This window comes from Saccostrea cucullata, unplaced genomic scaffold (assembly GCF_032062105.1).
Source record: "Saccostrea cucullata isolate Sc308-1 unplaced genomic scaffold, CSIRO_AGI_Scuc_v1 ctg15823, whole genome shotgun sequence".
Taxonomy (NCBI): domain Eukaryota; kingdom Metazoa; phylum Mollusca; class Bivalvia; order Ostreida; family Ostreidae; genus Saccostrea; species Saccostrea cuccullata.
In genome coordinates this window covers 501-13445 of record NW_026918521.1, presented here as the reverse complement: position 1 = coordinate 13445, position 12945 = coordinate 501, and the positions used below count along the sequence as shown (strand labels likewise).

General features: G+C 33.1%; 1 protein-coding gene across 1 annotated transcript; it reads right to left on the bottom strand.

Annotated features, from left to right (window-relative positions):
• Positions 1 to 2410: 2410 nt before the first annotated feature.
• Positions 2411 to 4896, bottom strand: LOC134267442 (uncharacterized). Its single transcript, XM_062749655.1, has 2 exons — positions 4485 to 4896; positions 2411 to 2702 (listed from the first exon to the last, which is right to left on the bottom strand). Exons 1-2 carry the CDS (start codon positions 4748 to 4750, stop codon positions 2411 to 2413), a joined length of 558 nt encoding a protein of 185 aa, XP_062605639.1. The 5' UTR covers positions 4751 to 4896.
• Positions 4897 to 12945: the final 8049 nt, after the last annotated feature.

The following is a 12945-nucleotide window of genomic DNA, read 5'->3' as shown; positions in this document are numbered from 1 at the left end:
TTTTGGACACTTGTAATTGGTCCAGATGTAAGGTGCATACAATAATATTTACATTCAGTGTAATTTTCTTTATGAAATCCATTAGAAATTCACGACGTTCAAATTTCTATAACACACGCGAAACCTTGTCACCGTGCGTTAGAACCCACAGTAGGTACTAGATGCATTTTCAAAATTTAGGAACACGAAAATGTATATTGTTTTGACTCAATTTCATTTAAAAAAAATTCCCTTTTAAATTAACATAAAATACAACAAATGTGCATTACAGATTAATTTGTCCTTTTTTTTCCTCGCAATGTTTATTTGCGTTATTTAACTTTCCAACGTCACAAACAGATTTGCAACGTCACGAACGGCTATTACGTTTATTAAGCACACCAAATTCACATTAAACATGAACGAAATAAAGAATTATGATAAAGGAAGATTAGAGAATGTAAATATAAGCATTGAATCATATTTTGGGATGTCTTCGGTCCTATAACACACCTGGCCATGCCGACAAATTATCATACCGCGCTAAAGCGCGGTATTCAATTTGTCGGTACGGCCAGGTGTGTTATAGGACAGAAGACATCCCAAAATATGAATTCAATGCTTAAATGTTTGATCTCTGTCAGACCTAAATGTCGTTAAGGGTAATATGGGTAATTTATCTATTAGACTAGAGGGTATTAGTGTATCAAATATGATTTCTTCCCCAAGATGCTTCCTTATAAGTTTCAGCTTTTCTGGATCAGTTGTTCCACAGGTACTTGTATAATTATAATATTTTATAATACCAGGGTATGACTTTTTGGTAAATCGTTAAATCTATGTTATTTTTTGGGTTTTTCATATAGAATACATTGTAAATAAGTACTAGAAACATAATTCATCAGAAAAAAAATTAAAAAGATATTTTGACCTGTGGTGTATATGGGGGGGGGGGGGGGGTCCTGCCCACAAGTACCTGTGAGTTGTTCCTGAGATTTTTAACCACCGTTTATGTCTTCTCCATTTTTGTGACTATGTGTGACCCGAAATAAGTGTTAGATCAAAACGTTAATAGTGGTATAGAAGAAGTTGGGGATAAGAAATGGGTACCCCCAGTATCGAAGGAAGGACAGTGTCCGCATTTTGCTTTGGGAAACCCCAATTATACATGTATGTGCGGTCAAAAAGTAAAATGTTACAATTACATATATACATGTAGCACTGACAATGTATAAGTTTCATTAAATTTGAGTGGTATAGGGGGAGTTGTGCATAAGAGATGAGTACCCCTTTTGTATTTTTACTACAGATACCGCAGAAGCATAATTTTGTCGTTATTGAATATAGAATACGTCCTAACAGGTGAAATGTGAAAGCAACTTGCGGTAAAATGAAAATGTGGTCAGGCAAAAGAACTAGAAAAGACAGAGCTTTTCTTTTTCCGAATTGTGTTAAGCTTTAAAATGTCGTTCGAACTGAATAAATGTTGAATTTACGTCTCTTTGGTCATGCCCTTCGTAACAAATGCTCATACAATTCTAATTTTTACGGATTTGGATCTTTTAGAAGATCCAACTATATATTATTCAATTAATTTCTTATAGTCATGATGAACTTTGATAACATAAGTATCAATTACAAGTTACACTGCAAAATCATCTAATTATAATATCTCCTCGAAATCAGAAAATCGTCAAAAGAATAATAATTAACATAAAGGACTATTATATTTACTAATTTTATTTTTCTATTATTTTTATACAAATAACATGAAAATAACAACAGGTAAATCTAAAAGGAAAATAACAATGGAAGAAGCCAGAGGTAAATTTTGATTAAAAGGGTAAACTGGAGTAAAGCTAATCTACCCTAAAATATATAACATTCTATAACAATTGTTGGCATACTATAGTAATACCTTAGAACGAGACATTGCATGCCAATGTTCACAAAAAAAGATGAGAACTTTGTTGCAAAACACACAACAAAGTTGATATGTAGGAGTTGCCAGATATGCCCACAGTGCATGGATTCTAAAGGCTTACTATTTTTTTTAAGCAATCTCAACAATGAATACAAAAAAATCCAACCATTGCCTGGATCCGCTCATCAAGGTGTTCCTCAGGATCACTTGCCTTTTTGTTAGCTATGCCAATACTCATCCATTGCAGAAATGATTGCTAAACCACATTGCAGTCTGAATAACACCAGCCCCATCACTACAACATACTCCGCTGCCCTCCATCTCCGAAAAATGTCCGAAATATCTGATGTTTTCCAGGCTTTTACGATTTTGATATTTTACATGACAGGTTTTCTTGGTTTGTAAAATATATCTTAATCGTAAAAAAAAATTGGAAATCGTCAGATTTCTCGGACTACTCCAAACGATAACGGAAAGGGGTTGGCTTTTATCAGACTGACTCACAATTTAACTCTCTGTCATGGAAATGCCCCGTTTTCTATCATTACTTTGCCATTTGATGTCTGACATTTGGAAATCTGTAGTCCTTCGTGGGGTGTTTGTATTGTAAGAATGTGGTAAATTCTTGTGTCCCTGCTGGGAGACTGTCTCGTCAGAATGTGGTAATTTTTCAGTCTTCAGTTCCGTGTACGTCTCGTTGTCACAGCCGTGGTGGCCGCGGCCCTGCATCTCCTCGAGCAGGTCACACCTAGAACCCTGTACACAGCTGTCTCCCGTCTTGTGCTTCTTGTGTTTGTAACTGGGAACAAAAAAAAAAACAGATATTGAAATTATTATTTCAACTAAAAATATTTTATTTCATTTTTAAGATGGAATTGAATGCATAACCCGCTTCAGCAGGAACCTGTTTAGTCCCTCCCTAGCACTAGAATCCCTGAGCCTGGGGCCATGAATTTCACAATTTTGGTAGAGGAAACAATGTTGATTACAATCATACCAACAGTTCAACTGTTTGATGTCCAGGAGTAAAGAGAAGATTTTTAAAGATTGCACTAATTTTAGTGATTTTTGCCCCACCCTCAGACCCCAATGGGGGCAGGGACCATGAAATTCATAAATTTTTTCCCCTTCACCCATAGATGCTATATGCCAAATTTGGTTGAAATTGGTTCAGTGGTTTCGGAGAAGAAGCTAAAAATGTTCAAATGTTAACGCACGACGAACGACGCACGACGACAGATGAAAACAGATAGCAATAGGTCATCTGAGTTTACTCAGGTGACCTAAAAATACTTGCGCTCAAGGAAATGCCTTGTCACATGAATCATGACAAACCATATAAGAAAGACCTAGCAAACCTTTGTAAAGTTATGACCATTTTAAAGTTTAAAGTTCAAAGAACTAAAGTTTGATGAACTTTAGAAGAGTAAGTCAAACTGCAAGGACAAGGTCAATTGGTAATTAAATAAACTAGCTAAGCATATAGTTATGATGAGCAAGAATGGAATGTTGATGTTCGGGTGGAGCTCTAGTGATTATAAGTGATAATGCAGCATAATTTTTGAAAATATTCTTCTCTGCTACTGCATGGGAAGCACATAGTTATGCTGAGCAAGAATGCCTCTTCCAAAATTGTGAAATTTATGGCTTTAGGGTTGGGGGATCTGGCTACAGGATCATGAAACATCTTAAGCTTAAGTCGAAATAGTCATGTTGTACTATAATTTTGATTAAGGCAAGTAGACAAAAATTAAAATATTTATTGATATTGATTTACAAAAGTGTTGCTACATGTATCTACAAAATTAGATATTCGTTTAATAATTAATAAACATTTTCCAGGCATTTAAAAATTTGACTTAAGTCTAAGTTTGTTTCATGATCCTGGGGCCTGGTGTTACGGCAGGGCTTTAATGATTATATAGTGAAAATACATTAAATCTTTGAAAATCAATTTTGCTCCTGGGTATTAAGCAGATGAACTACCTATTGAGCTATGATGAGCAAGGGCCCTTCTTCCAGTATGGTGAATTTCAATGCCCTGGGTCAGGAATACCATAGAGGGGAGGGGGGCTCTACTTATTACTGAAAATGAATTTATTGTATTGCTCCTTAATTGGTATTAATCAAACATTTTTGTTAAGCAAGGGTGCCTTTTCCAAAATTGTGAAATGTAGGACCTAGGGTCAGGGGTTTATGTGTGGTAGTGGCACTACTGATTATTGCTGAATATTACCGACTAGTTGAAATGCGCTTTTGTTCCCCTACCCTGCTTATGGGTATTAAGTAACCAAATTAAGAAATTGCTAAGTGTATAGTTATGATGAGAAATGGTGCCTTTTCCAAAACTGTTAATGTCGTGGCATCTAGTTTAAAACATGAACCAAATTCAATCATTGGAAAGTTGTTGCATAATGCTCAGCTAGGTGACATATAGGCCCATATGGGCCTCTTGTCTATATGTTATATTCATTTGACCTAAAACTATGTCAATCAAAACAGGTATGTTTGATGTGAATCGTTTCAAAAATAAGACAGAGAAAATAAAAGAATTAAAACCCCAATCACCCACCCATCTTACCTGTAAACCAACACAGCAATCAAAATCCCCAATAAAAAAACTACAGAAACCGACACCAACACGGGAGGTAACACATCGGAGGTGTTCGGTACAGATGTACTCATAATCAGCCTGTCTTTGGGGGGCACGTTACATTTCTCCGCGATCCTCTCTACCTCTCCCTCGGTCAGATTTACCGGGTGTGGGGTCCAGTAGAGCAGCCCCGGGTTCCAAGGAGGGGGACAGGGGGCCAGATTTAACCAGTCGTCCACGGTTAAGTTGGACATGTTGTGAAGTAGGATTATTATCGACCACCTGATGCATTTGTAAGAATTTCCGTGCAGTAAAATCAATAGGAGGATATGAGTAACTCCCTTATTGATAATCCGTATATATTATTGCACGCACTCCCATAACGCAAACCGTGGACTCTGCATATAACTATAATGTGTGAATGACATGAATCCACGTGTTTGTAACTTATCCATGTACATTATGGTATAATCAGGTATATTTTTATTTTTATTTTTTTTTTATTTACAAAAAAAAGCTACTCCTAGTTATTGTTCATCAATTACGGAGTTTTATGATGAATACATTTGTACGTATACATGTACATTTTGTTCAATGCATCCGGCTTTTACGAATGTTGCAAATGTTTAAGCTCACCTTAAAGGTACTTGGACACAGATTTGAAATTAATATTTTCTCATTTTTAGGTCTACTGGTCAGAGACCAGAAGAGCTTATGCGATAGTAATGCGTCCGGCGTCCGTTCATCTGTCTGTCTGTCTGTCTCTACTGTTTGTCTGTCCGTCTGTCTGTAAACAATTTTTAAAAAAGCTACTCCTCCAACAGTTTTAGTCTGATTTCAATATAACTTGGCACACAAGTAGACTACACTAAGATACATAGAATAGTGCATCGGTTTTTGATTTCGATGAACGGTGTTGCCAAGGTTACTAAAAATAGAATTTTCTGTGAAATACCTTTAAAACGCTACTCCTTCTACAATTTTGGTCTGATTTCAATATAACTTGGCACACAAGTAGACTACACTAAGATACATAGAATAGTGCATCGGTTTTTGATTTCAGTGAACGGTGTTGCCATGTTTACTAAAAATAGAATTCTCTGTGAAAGTCCTTTAAAACACTACTCCTTCCACAATTTTGGTCTGATTTCAATATAACTTGGCATACAAGTAGACTACTCTTAGATACATAGAATAGTGCATCGGTTTTTAATTTCGATGAACGGTGTTGCCATGGTTACTTAATATAGATTTTCTATGAAATTCCTTTAAAACGCTACTCCTTCCTCAATTTCGGTCTGATTTCAATATAACTTGGCACACAAGTAGACTACACTAACATACATAGAATAGTATATCGGTTTTTAATTTCGATGAACGGTGTTGCCATGGTTACTTAATATAGAATTTTCTGTGAAATTCATTTAAAACGCTACTCCTTCCTCAACTTTAGTCTGATTTCAATATAACTTGGCACACAAGTAGACTACACTAAGATACATAGAATAGTGCATCGGTTTTTGATTTTGATGAACAGTGTTGCCATTGTTACTAAATATAGAAATGTCTGTGAAATCCCTTTAAAATGCTCCTCCTTCTACAGTTTTGGTCTGATGGCAATGGCTTCTTTTTCTCATCCTTTGTTATAAGTACAACCAGTAGAGCTACAGTCTCGACAGAGACTTCTGGTTTCTGTATAATATCACGAATTATAAACCGGTATTTTAATAGCATTTCACACAAAAATTAATTAAAAATCTTATTTTATTTAAAAGTTTTAAAACTTTAAATTTTTTGGCGGGTTTGATTGACACATCCTTGCACTTTCACAAATTTTAACTTTATTCTTAAACCTTAGGAAAAGTGGCAATTTTGACGTGTTTTAAGGAGAAATATTTAAACTTTTATCAAGAAAAATAATTTTATTCAGAGTAAAAATTTTAGAAAGCAAAACACCTTCACAAGTATCGTCATTCCGAACTAAGAGATGCGCACAGAGTTTAGCAAATCGAGCACACTCGTGTTATGTACACAGTTTCTGTAACAGGGCTCGAGTTCTGTTATTGTTTATATTTAGAATTCACCGGGTGCGTTCAATCGTCACAGTCTGCTTACCACAACTGCACTGACTGACAATATATTGTGTGTTTGTTTTGCTTTCGAACGTGTCTACTCTGAATATTCTAGATTATAGTATTAATATTTTTCATTTATACAAAACGAGATTGCCATTTTTCCTAAGGATTAACAATAAAACTAAACTTGTGGAAGTGCCAGGATATGTCAATCAAACCCGCCGAAAAATTTGAAATTTCAATATCTTTTAAACGAAATAAGATTTTTAATTAATTTTTGTGTGAAATGCTATTAAAATATATAAGTGGTAACATTAAAGAGAAAAAATAAATTAAAATCTGTGTCGAAGTACCTTTAATGTACGATGTAATTGTTTTTTTTTATTATAGTGATTTTTGAAATCATCTGTTAAAAATTCCAACCCATATTTTTTCTTTGCAAACACACACGAAAAATAGATAAATATAAAAATTATACATTAATTTTATAACCAATATACGAGTATGCTACCATGAATTGTAGCAAAACATGTTGATATTTAAACATATTGCAATTAACTTTAAGGACAGTTGATACAAACAAACTTTCCTCAAAATAGAGGAAATAAATAAATCCATGTTTACACAAGTAAGTGAAATGAATAATTTTTGTGGCGTAAATTTTATTATTATTCAAAATTTCACGGATCAAATTAAAACAAATGTCTTATATAGAACGGTAATCAAGATCATTCAAACAATACAAAACGGAAATAGAGCAGACATGGACACCGAAAAAAAAAACATTACAGATGGGATCAGGTGCCGTAGAGGAGTAAGCATCCCCTGTTTTGTTTGAATGATCTTGATTACTGTTCGAATTCTTTATCTCCATATTTGATTTATTAAAGCAATATGAGCTGCATTTGAGAGAAATTACAGTAATTTTGCTGATAAATATGCTATTTTGATAAATATGTATGCAATTTAAACCATTTTAGTTTAATGAGACTGATATTCAGAAATATTATGCTTCCTGTCAGTTTCTCTTTATGTAACCCATACCCATCTATTCTCGCAAAGTGTTCTAATTAAAGATTTATATAGCGCTATACAAGCCGAAATAGTGCACGGCTTCAATTTCTGAAGAAAACCCGACAACGCCCACCGAATTCATATTTTTGTTTTCAGAAGAAAGATATCTTCAAAGGAATGTATATAGTATTATATAAGAAAATCAATATTGTACATGACGACAATGATGTAATTTTGCTTCCATCAAGGCATATAAATAGTTCTTCCGTCTGAGATAAAAAGAATAGAAGTTTATAAAATGTTTTTTTTCTGAATAGAGCATATTTCATAGGAGTCGTAAGCAAATTGAAAGTGGGGGGGGGGGGCTTAACCAACAAAAAAGGTAAATCTCAATTTTTAATGTTTGCAAAAAAAAGTGGGGGACTAAGCCCCCTAGCCTCACCCCCGTCCAGACAACTATGTATTTTACTGACAAAGCCAAAAGGATAAGACACAAGTTCTACATCTTAGATCGTCTTTTCCTTATACAAAGTTTTATAAAACTGCCATAAAGTACAATTATTTTCAGTAACAAATCAATTAGTAGTGTCAAAGACTGTAAGCTATCAAAATACAATTCTATATACAAAAATTAAGATTTTTCAGAGAATCTATCACAATCTATAGTATGAATAAAAATTCTACATTTTGTTGATCAGAGAATGAATCAACACCCCCATAACATCAAATGGACATCTATGATGTACAAATTATTGAATGGTATTAATAAAAAACTAATTATAGAATATCTTGCTGTTGTATATTTTCTACAAACAAAAAACAAATGATAGGCATCCTCTATTTGTCCACATGAGCAATTTGGATTGTCTATTAGATTACAGCGAAATAGGTCAGAGTTTAAAATACAACCACCTCTTAGCCTTGTGTGAATAATATTCCAAAATCTCTTTCCAAAAGAGAAATACTTTGGAGGTTGTACAATATTGCTTGATAAACATTTTTAAAACATTTAATGGAAGTTGCCTCCCTTATGTTGAGATAAAATTCATTCCACGTTCTTTGTCTGGAATAAAAGATTTATTAAATAATTCTACATTTAGGCAAGGAATAGTTGGAATAATTTCTAGTAGAGTATTGTGAAATATTTTCTTTAATATCGGGTACAATATTTTTAATATAAGTGGGTGCTAGATTATTCATATTGTGTATTTTGTACATTGTTGCTAGTCATTTGTTCGATTTCTTCTTTTTTCCAAAAATCCCCATGTCCAGTTTCCAGATACAGTGAATTTTTAGAAGCAATAAGTGTAAGACCAACAAATAATTGAACTTTCTCAACCTTTTTAATGTCTGCTTTTGTTTATCCAGACCAAACTTCAACAGCATATTCCTGTTGTGGACTGATAAAAGAAATATACATCAGGGACACACTATCACTTGAGACACTGAATTTTAGTTTTTCCAAAAAAACAATTTTTTTGTAAGCCTTCTTCACAATGTTATCAATATGATCAGACCAACCCAAATTTGAAGACAATAGTTTCCCAAGATATGTGTGCTGTGTGACATATTCTAACTGACAGTTCTCAAAAATTAAATTTGGAAATTGTTGCACAGCTTTTAAATAAAAAAAATACAGTTTTGGTTTTCTATGGGTTGAATTTCAACAACCATTTCTTCGACCATTCATGTAATATTCTAAGATCATGATTAAGATTTTGCTCAATTAGAGTGATATTTTTTTTAATTGTTTTTTTTCTGTCATTTAAATTGTTAATTACAATATTGTACAAAAAATTTCCGACATCCAACTTGCAACTCATATTGCTTTATACATTGAAGGAAAAATATGAGTCTCTAGTAACCGGTGTAAAGACGAATAATGACCCCCATCGAATAATGACCGGGGGTCATTTTTCAACGACAAAAAAATGACCCCCACCCGTAGAAAAAAATCATTTTATGTAGAAAAAGAGTCCTGAGAGTCATTATTTTATATGTTAGTCCTATAAAATAATGACCCCCATTGAAAAATGACTCCCTTTAAAGTGATACAAAATATACACTCTTTGATATCTTTTTTTTTTTTACAGCGAAACTAATTATTACATTTTCTGTAACTAGAAAAATTCAAAAAGTCGTATGAAATAATTAAGAGATTAACTTAGTCTTTCAATGCTAAAATTGTGTTTGAAAACAGATTTTTTAATTGTCAAGTAAATAAAATATCTTTTTAATATTCCTCCATATAATGTTTGCTTAAAGAATGATATTCCACTTGTTTTTAGAAATCAAACCATGCAAAAATCAGGTTTAAATACTCTTTAATAGGAAAAATTAAATTTTCCGTCATTTCAACTTTTAGTTTTTTTAAGTTTGGCAAATCCTATTTGACAATGAAGAGGAAGAATTTTTTATCCCCCCCCCCTAGAAAAAAGAACATTACGTTAAATAAAAAAAAAATAATTATAATAATAATAATAAATGAAAAGCAAAAATATAAATAAAACTCTATACCTTTCAATAATTCTGAAAGAGGCTCTAGATAAAATATTGAAATGAAGTTAAGCCTTCACACAAGTACTATTATATCATAATTTACTTCGCCATGATTAAAGCATACTTTAAATGTTGGTGGAGGTATACTTGAAAGTATTGTGGCAAAGTAACAGTTAAAATTAGTAGAATAGTAGATTATTTTTAGCTTATTTTTAATTCCTTCTTATAGAAAAATAAAGGTAGGGTGGTTTTTTTGCCTTTGTTCAATATCGACTTCCTCCTAAATAAGAAAGGGGGTGGGGTAAGTATAAGACCTGAAAATATGCTCTGTAAAGCTATGGGCTAGTGTAAAATACACAGTCATTCTAATGCAAAAACTATACATGTAGACATAAACTTTTGGTTTAGCACACAGTATTCATTACATTTCTTTTAACGTAGAACCTACTTCGTATGACATCATAACTTGTAAATGTGTTAAACCTGTGCTAACCCATTAAGATGTCATAATTAATTCAATGCCACTTTTTCCCGTACTTGACAGCTTCAATAAAAATGGTAGAAAATACTGCATTTTGAAATTCACAGAATTCAATCATGCCAACATAATCTTGATTCAATTCATATATTTTTGGGTTGATAATGCTTAATGGCAATATATTTCTTCAATAAGAGAAAATATGTAGGCACATTTTATTTACCTTGTCCTTGGAGTTTTCCGTACTTATGATTTTTTTTTTTACCTTGGCCATAACTTTTGAACGGTAAGGACTAGGGTATTCATACTTCACATATGTAATCCTTATTACATTAAACATTTTCTTAAGAAATCATCAACTTTGACCTTAGAGTTTGACCTACCTTTCAAAAACTTATCCTTAGCCATTACTTTTGAACAAGTGGTGCTAGGGCTTTCCTATTTTGCAGTTGTATTTCATGTGAGAAGACCCTACTTCGGGTAAAAATATATTTAAATTGCATTTAAGGAAAGTTAAATCTTCGCTATGTTGCCATACAGGGGCATAGCTGTTTCACAAACACATCTCTTTTATATATGAGGATTAGCGGATAAGAGATGGATACCCCAAAAGCGTAACAGACGGACGGACGGACATCCCAATCATTATATACCCTCCCGCTTTTCAAGCGGAGGATATAATGATATATAATACTACTGATTTTTTCTGTCAGTTCGATGATTTCCACCATCAAAAAACAATGTTTACCTAACCCTTAAGGCTTGATAAATCTTTTACTCCTTTAGATTCTGAATCATTGCATTTACCTTAAAATAATAGCAATAATTGTATAATGTTATGAGATCAACATATCATCAGTTTATTCCCAAATAAGCTCAGGTGTGCATTTTGGCCAATATTTTTTTGCCCCCTAAAAATTTTAGCTTTAATCTACAGGGGGTCATTTTTCTACGGGGGTCATTTTTCTTCACGTGGGTTCTGCAAATTTTTAGGGTGGTGAAACTTTTTCTACGGGCAAAAAGGTAATTTTTGTACGTCAATACTAAGAGACCGGGGGTCATTTTTCGCTGTCGAAAAATCAGCCCCAGTAGTATATTCAATAGGGGGTCAATATTCGTCTTTACACCGGCTGTAATCATTGAAAACATTGATCTTTGAATTACAAAAAAAGACAAAAATTATTTTTTGTTGATTGTTAGTATATCTTATTCCTATAAGTTATACGTTGCTTGATATATGATAGTTACATCCTGAAATAGAAAGACTTGTGTAAAATTATAAAGAAAAAACAGTGTCGACAACCGCGCTTTTATAGGAAGCAATTAAAGAATGCAAAATATAAGGCCGGAAAAGTACTGCACCGTTATTACCATGGGCGAATCTAGAGGAAGGGTCGGGGGGGGGGGGGGGTGTCTGGGCCATTTGGAGTTTTTAGCTTTATTACATTCCTATGTAAATGACGTCTGACCACCCTAGGAAACATGGTCTCCTTAAAAGGGATAAGAAAAGTCATTTATCAGTAGAAAATTTACTTAGGAAAGACCCCCATAATAAATAGGATTTTTAATTGTCAAAACAATTTTAAGTCTATCATATTTTTAAACAGTGTATTTATTTGTTACAATAACAAGATTAATCAGAACTTTTAAGCATGCAAAATAAATTTAAAGCCATCTGATTTGTAAAATACGTAAACATCCATTATGACATGTAGTACCACATATGTCAGATCGTGTCCAGAAAAATAAAGTAAATTGAATTTTGATATTTCTTCATGGTGTCAGCAAAACAGTTTTTAATATAATCGACCATAAAATATCGTTTAATTGAGTGTCATCAAAACAGTTTAATTAGTTATTATAAATATCAAATATCATCAAGGTTCTAAATTTGAACATAAACAAGACAGTTAAATTTTACAAAATATTATTCAACTTCAAAAATCAAAGTTAAAATTAACTTAAGGTAGAAATATCCTTTAATTTTAAACACAATTTACAGAAAATTTACATATTTCTTTGCAACTGATTTCTGGAAGGACCGTATAAATCGAGGGGCCCCCTGTCACAGCAAGTGTGGCACGATAAAGATCCCTCCCTGCTCAAAGGCCGTAAGTGCCGAGCATAGGTCTAAATTTGCAGTCCTTCACCGGCAATGGTGACGTCTCCATATCAGTGAAATATTCTGGAGAGGGACGTTAAACAGTATACAATCAATCAATCAAATGATTTCACAACGAATAACTTTAAGGTCCGTGTAACACTTAACAATTTAAATTTCTAGAATGATTTAGAGTTTTACAATTTTAAGATATAGCTCAAATTTCTAAATTTCAAAAACTCAAACTGGTTTCGTATATTGAATTAAAATTTTTAGTTCAAA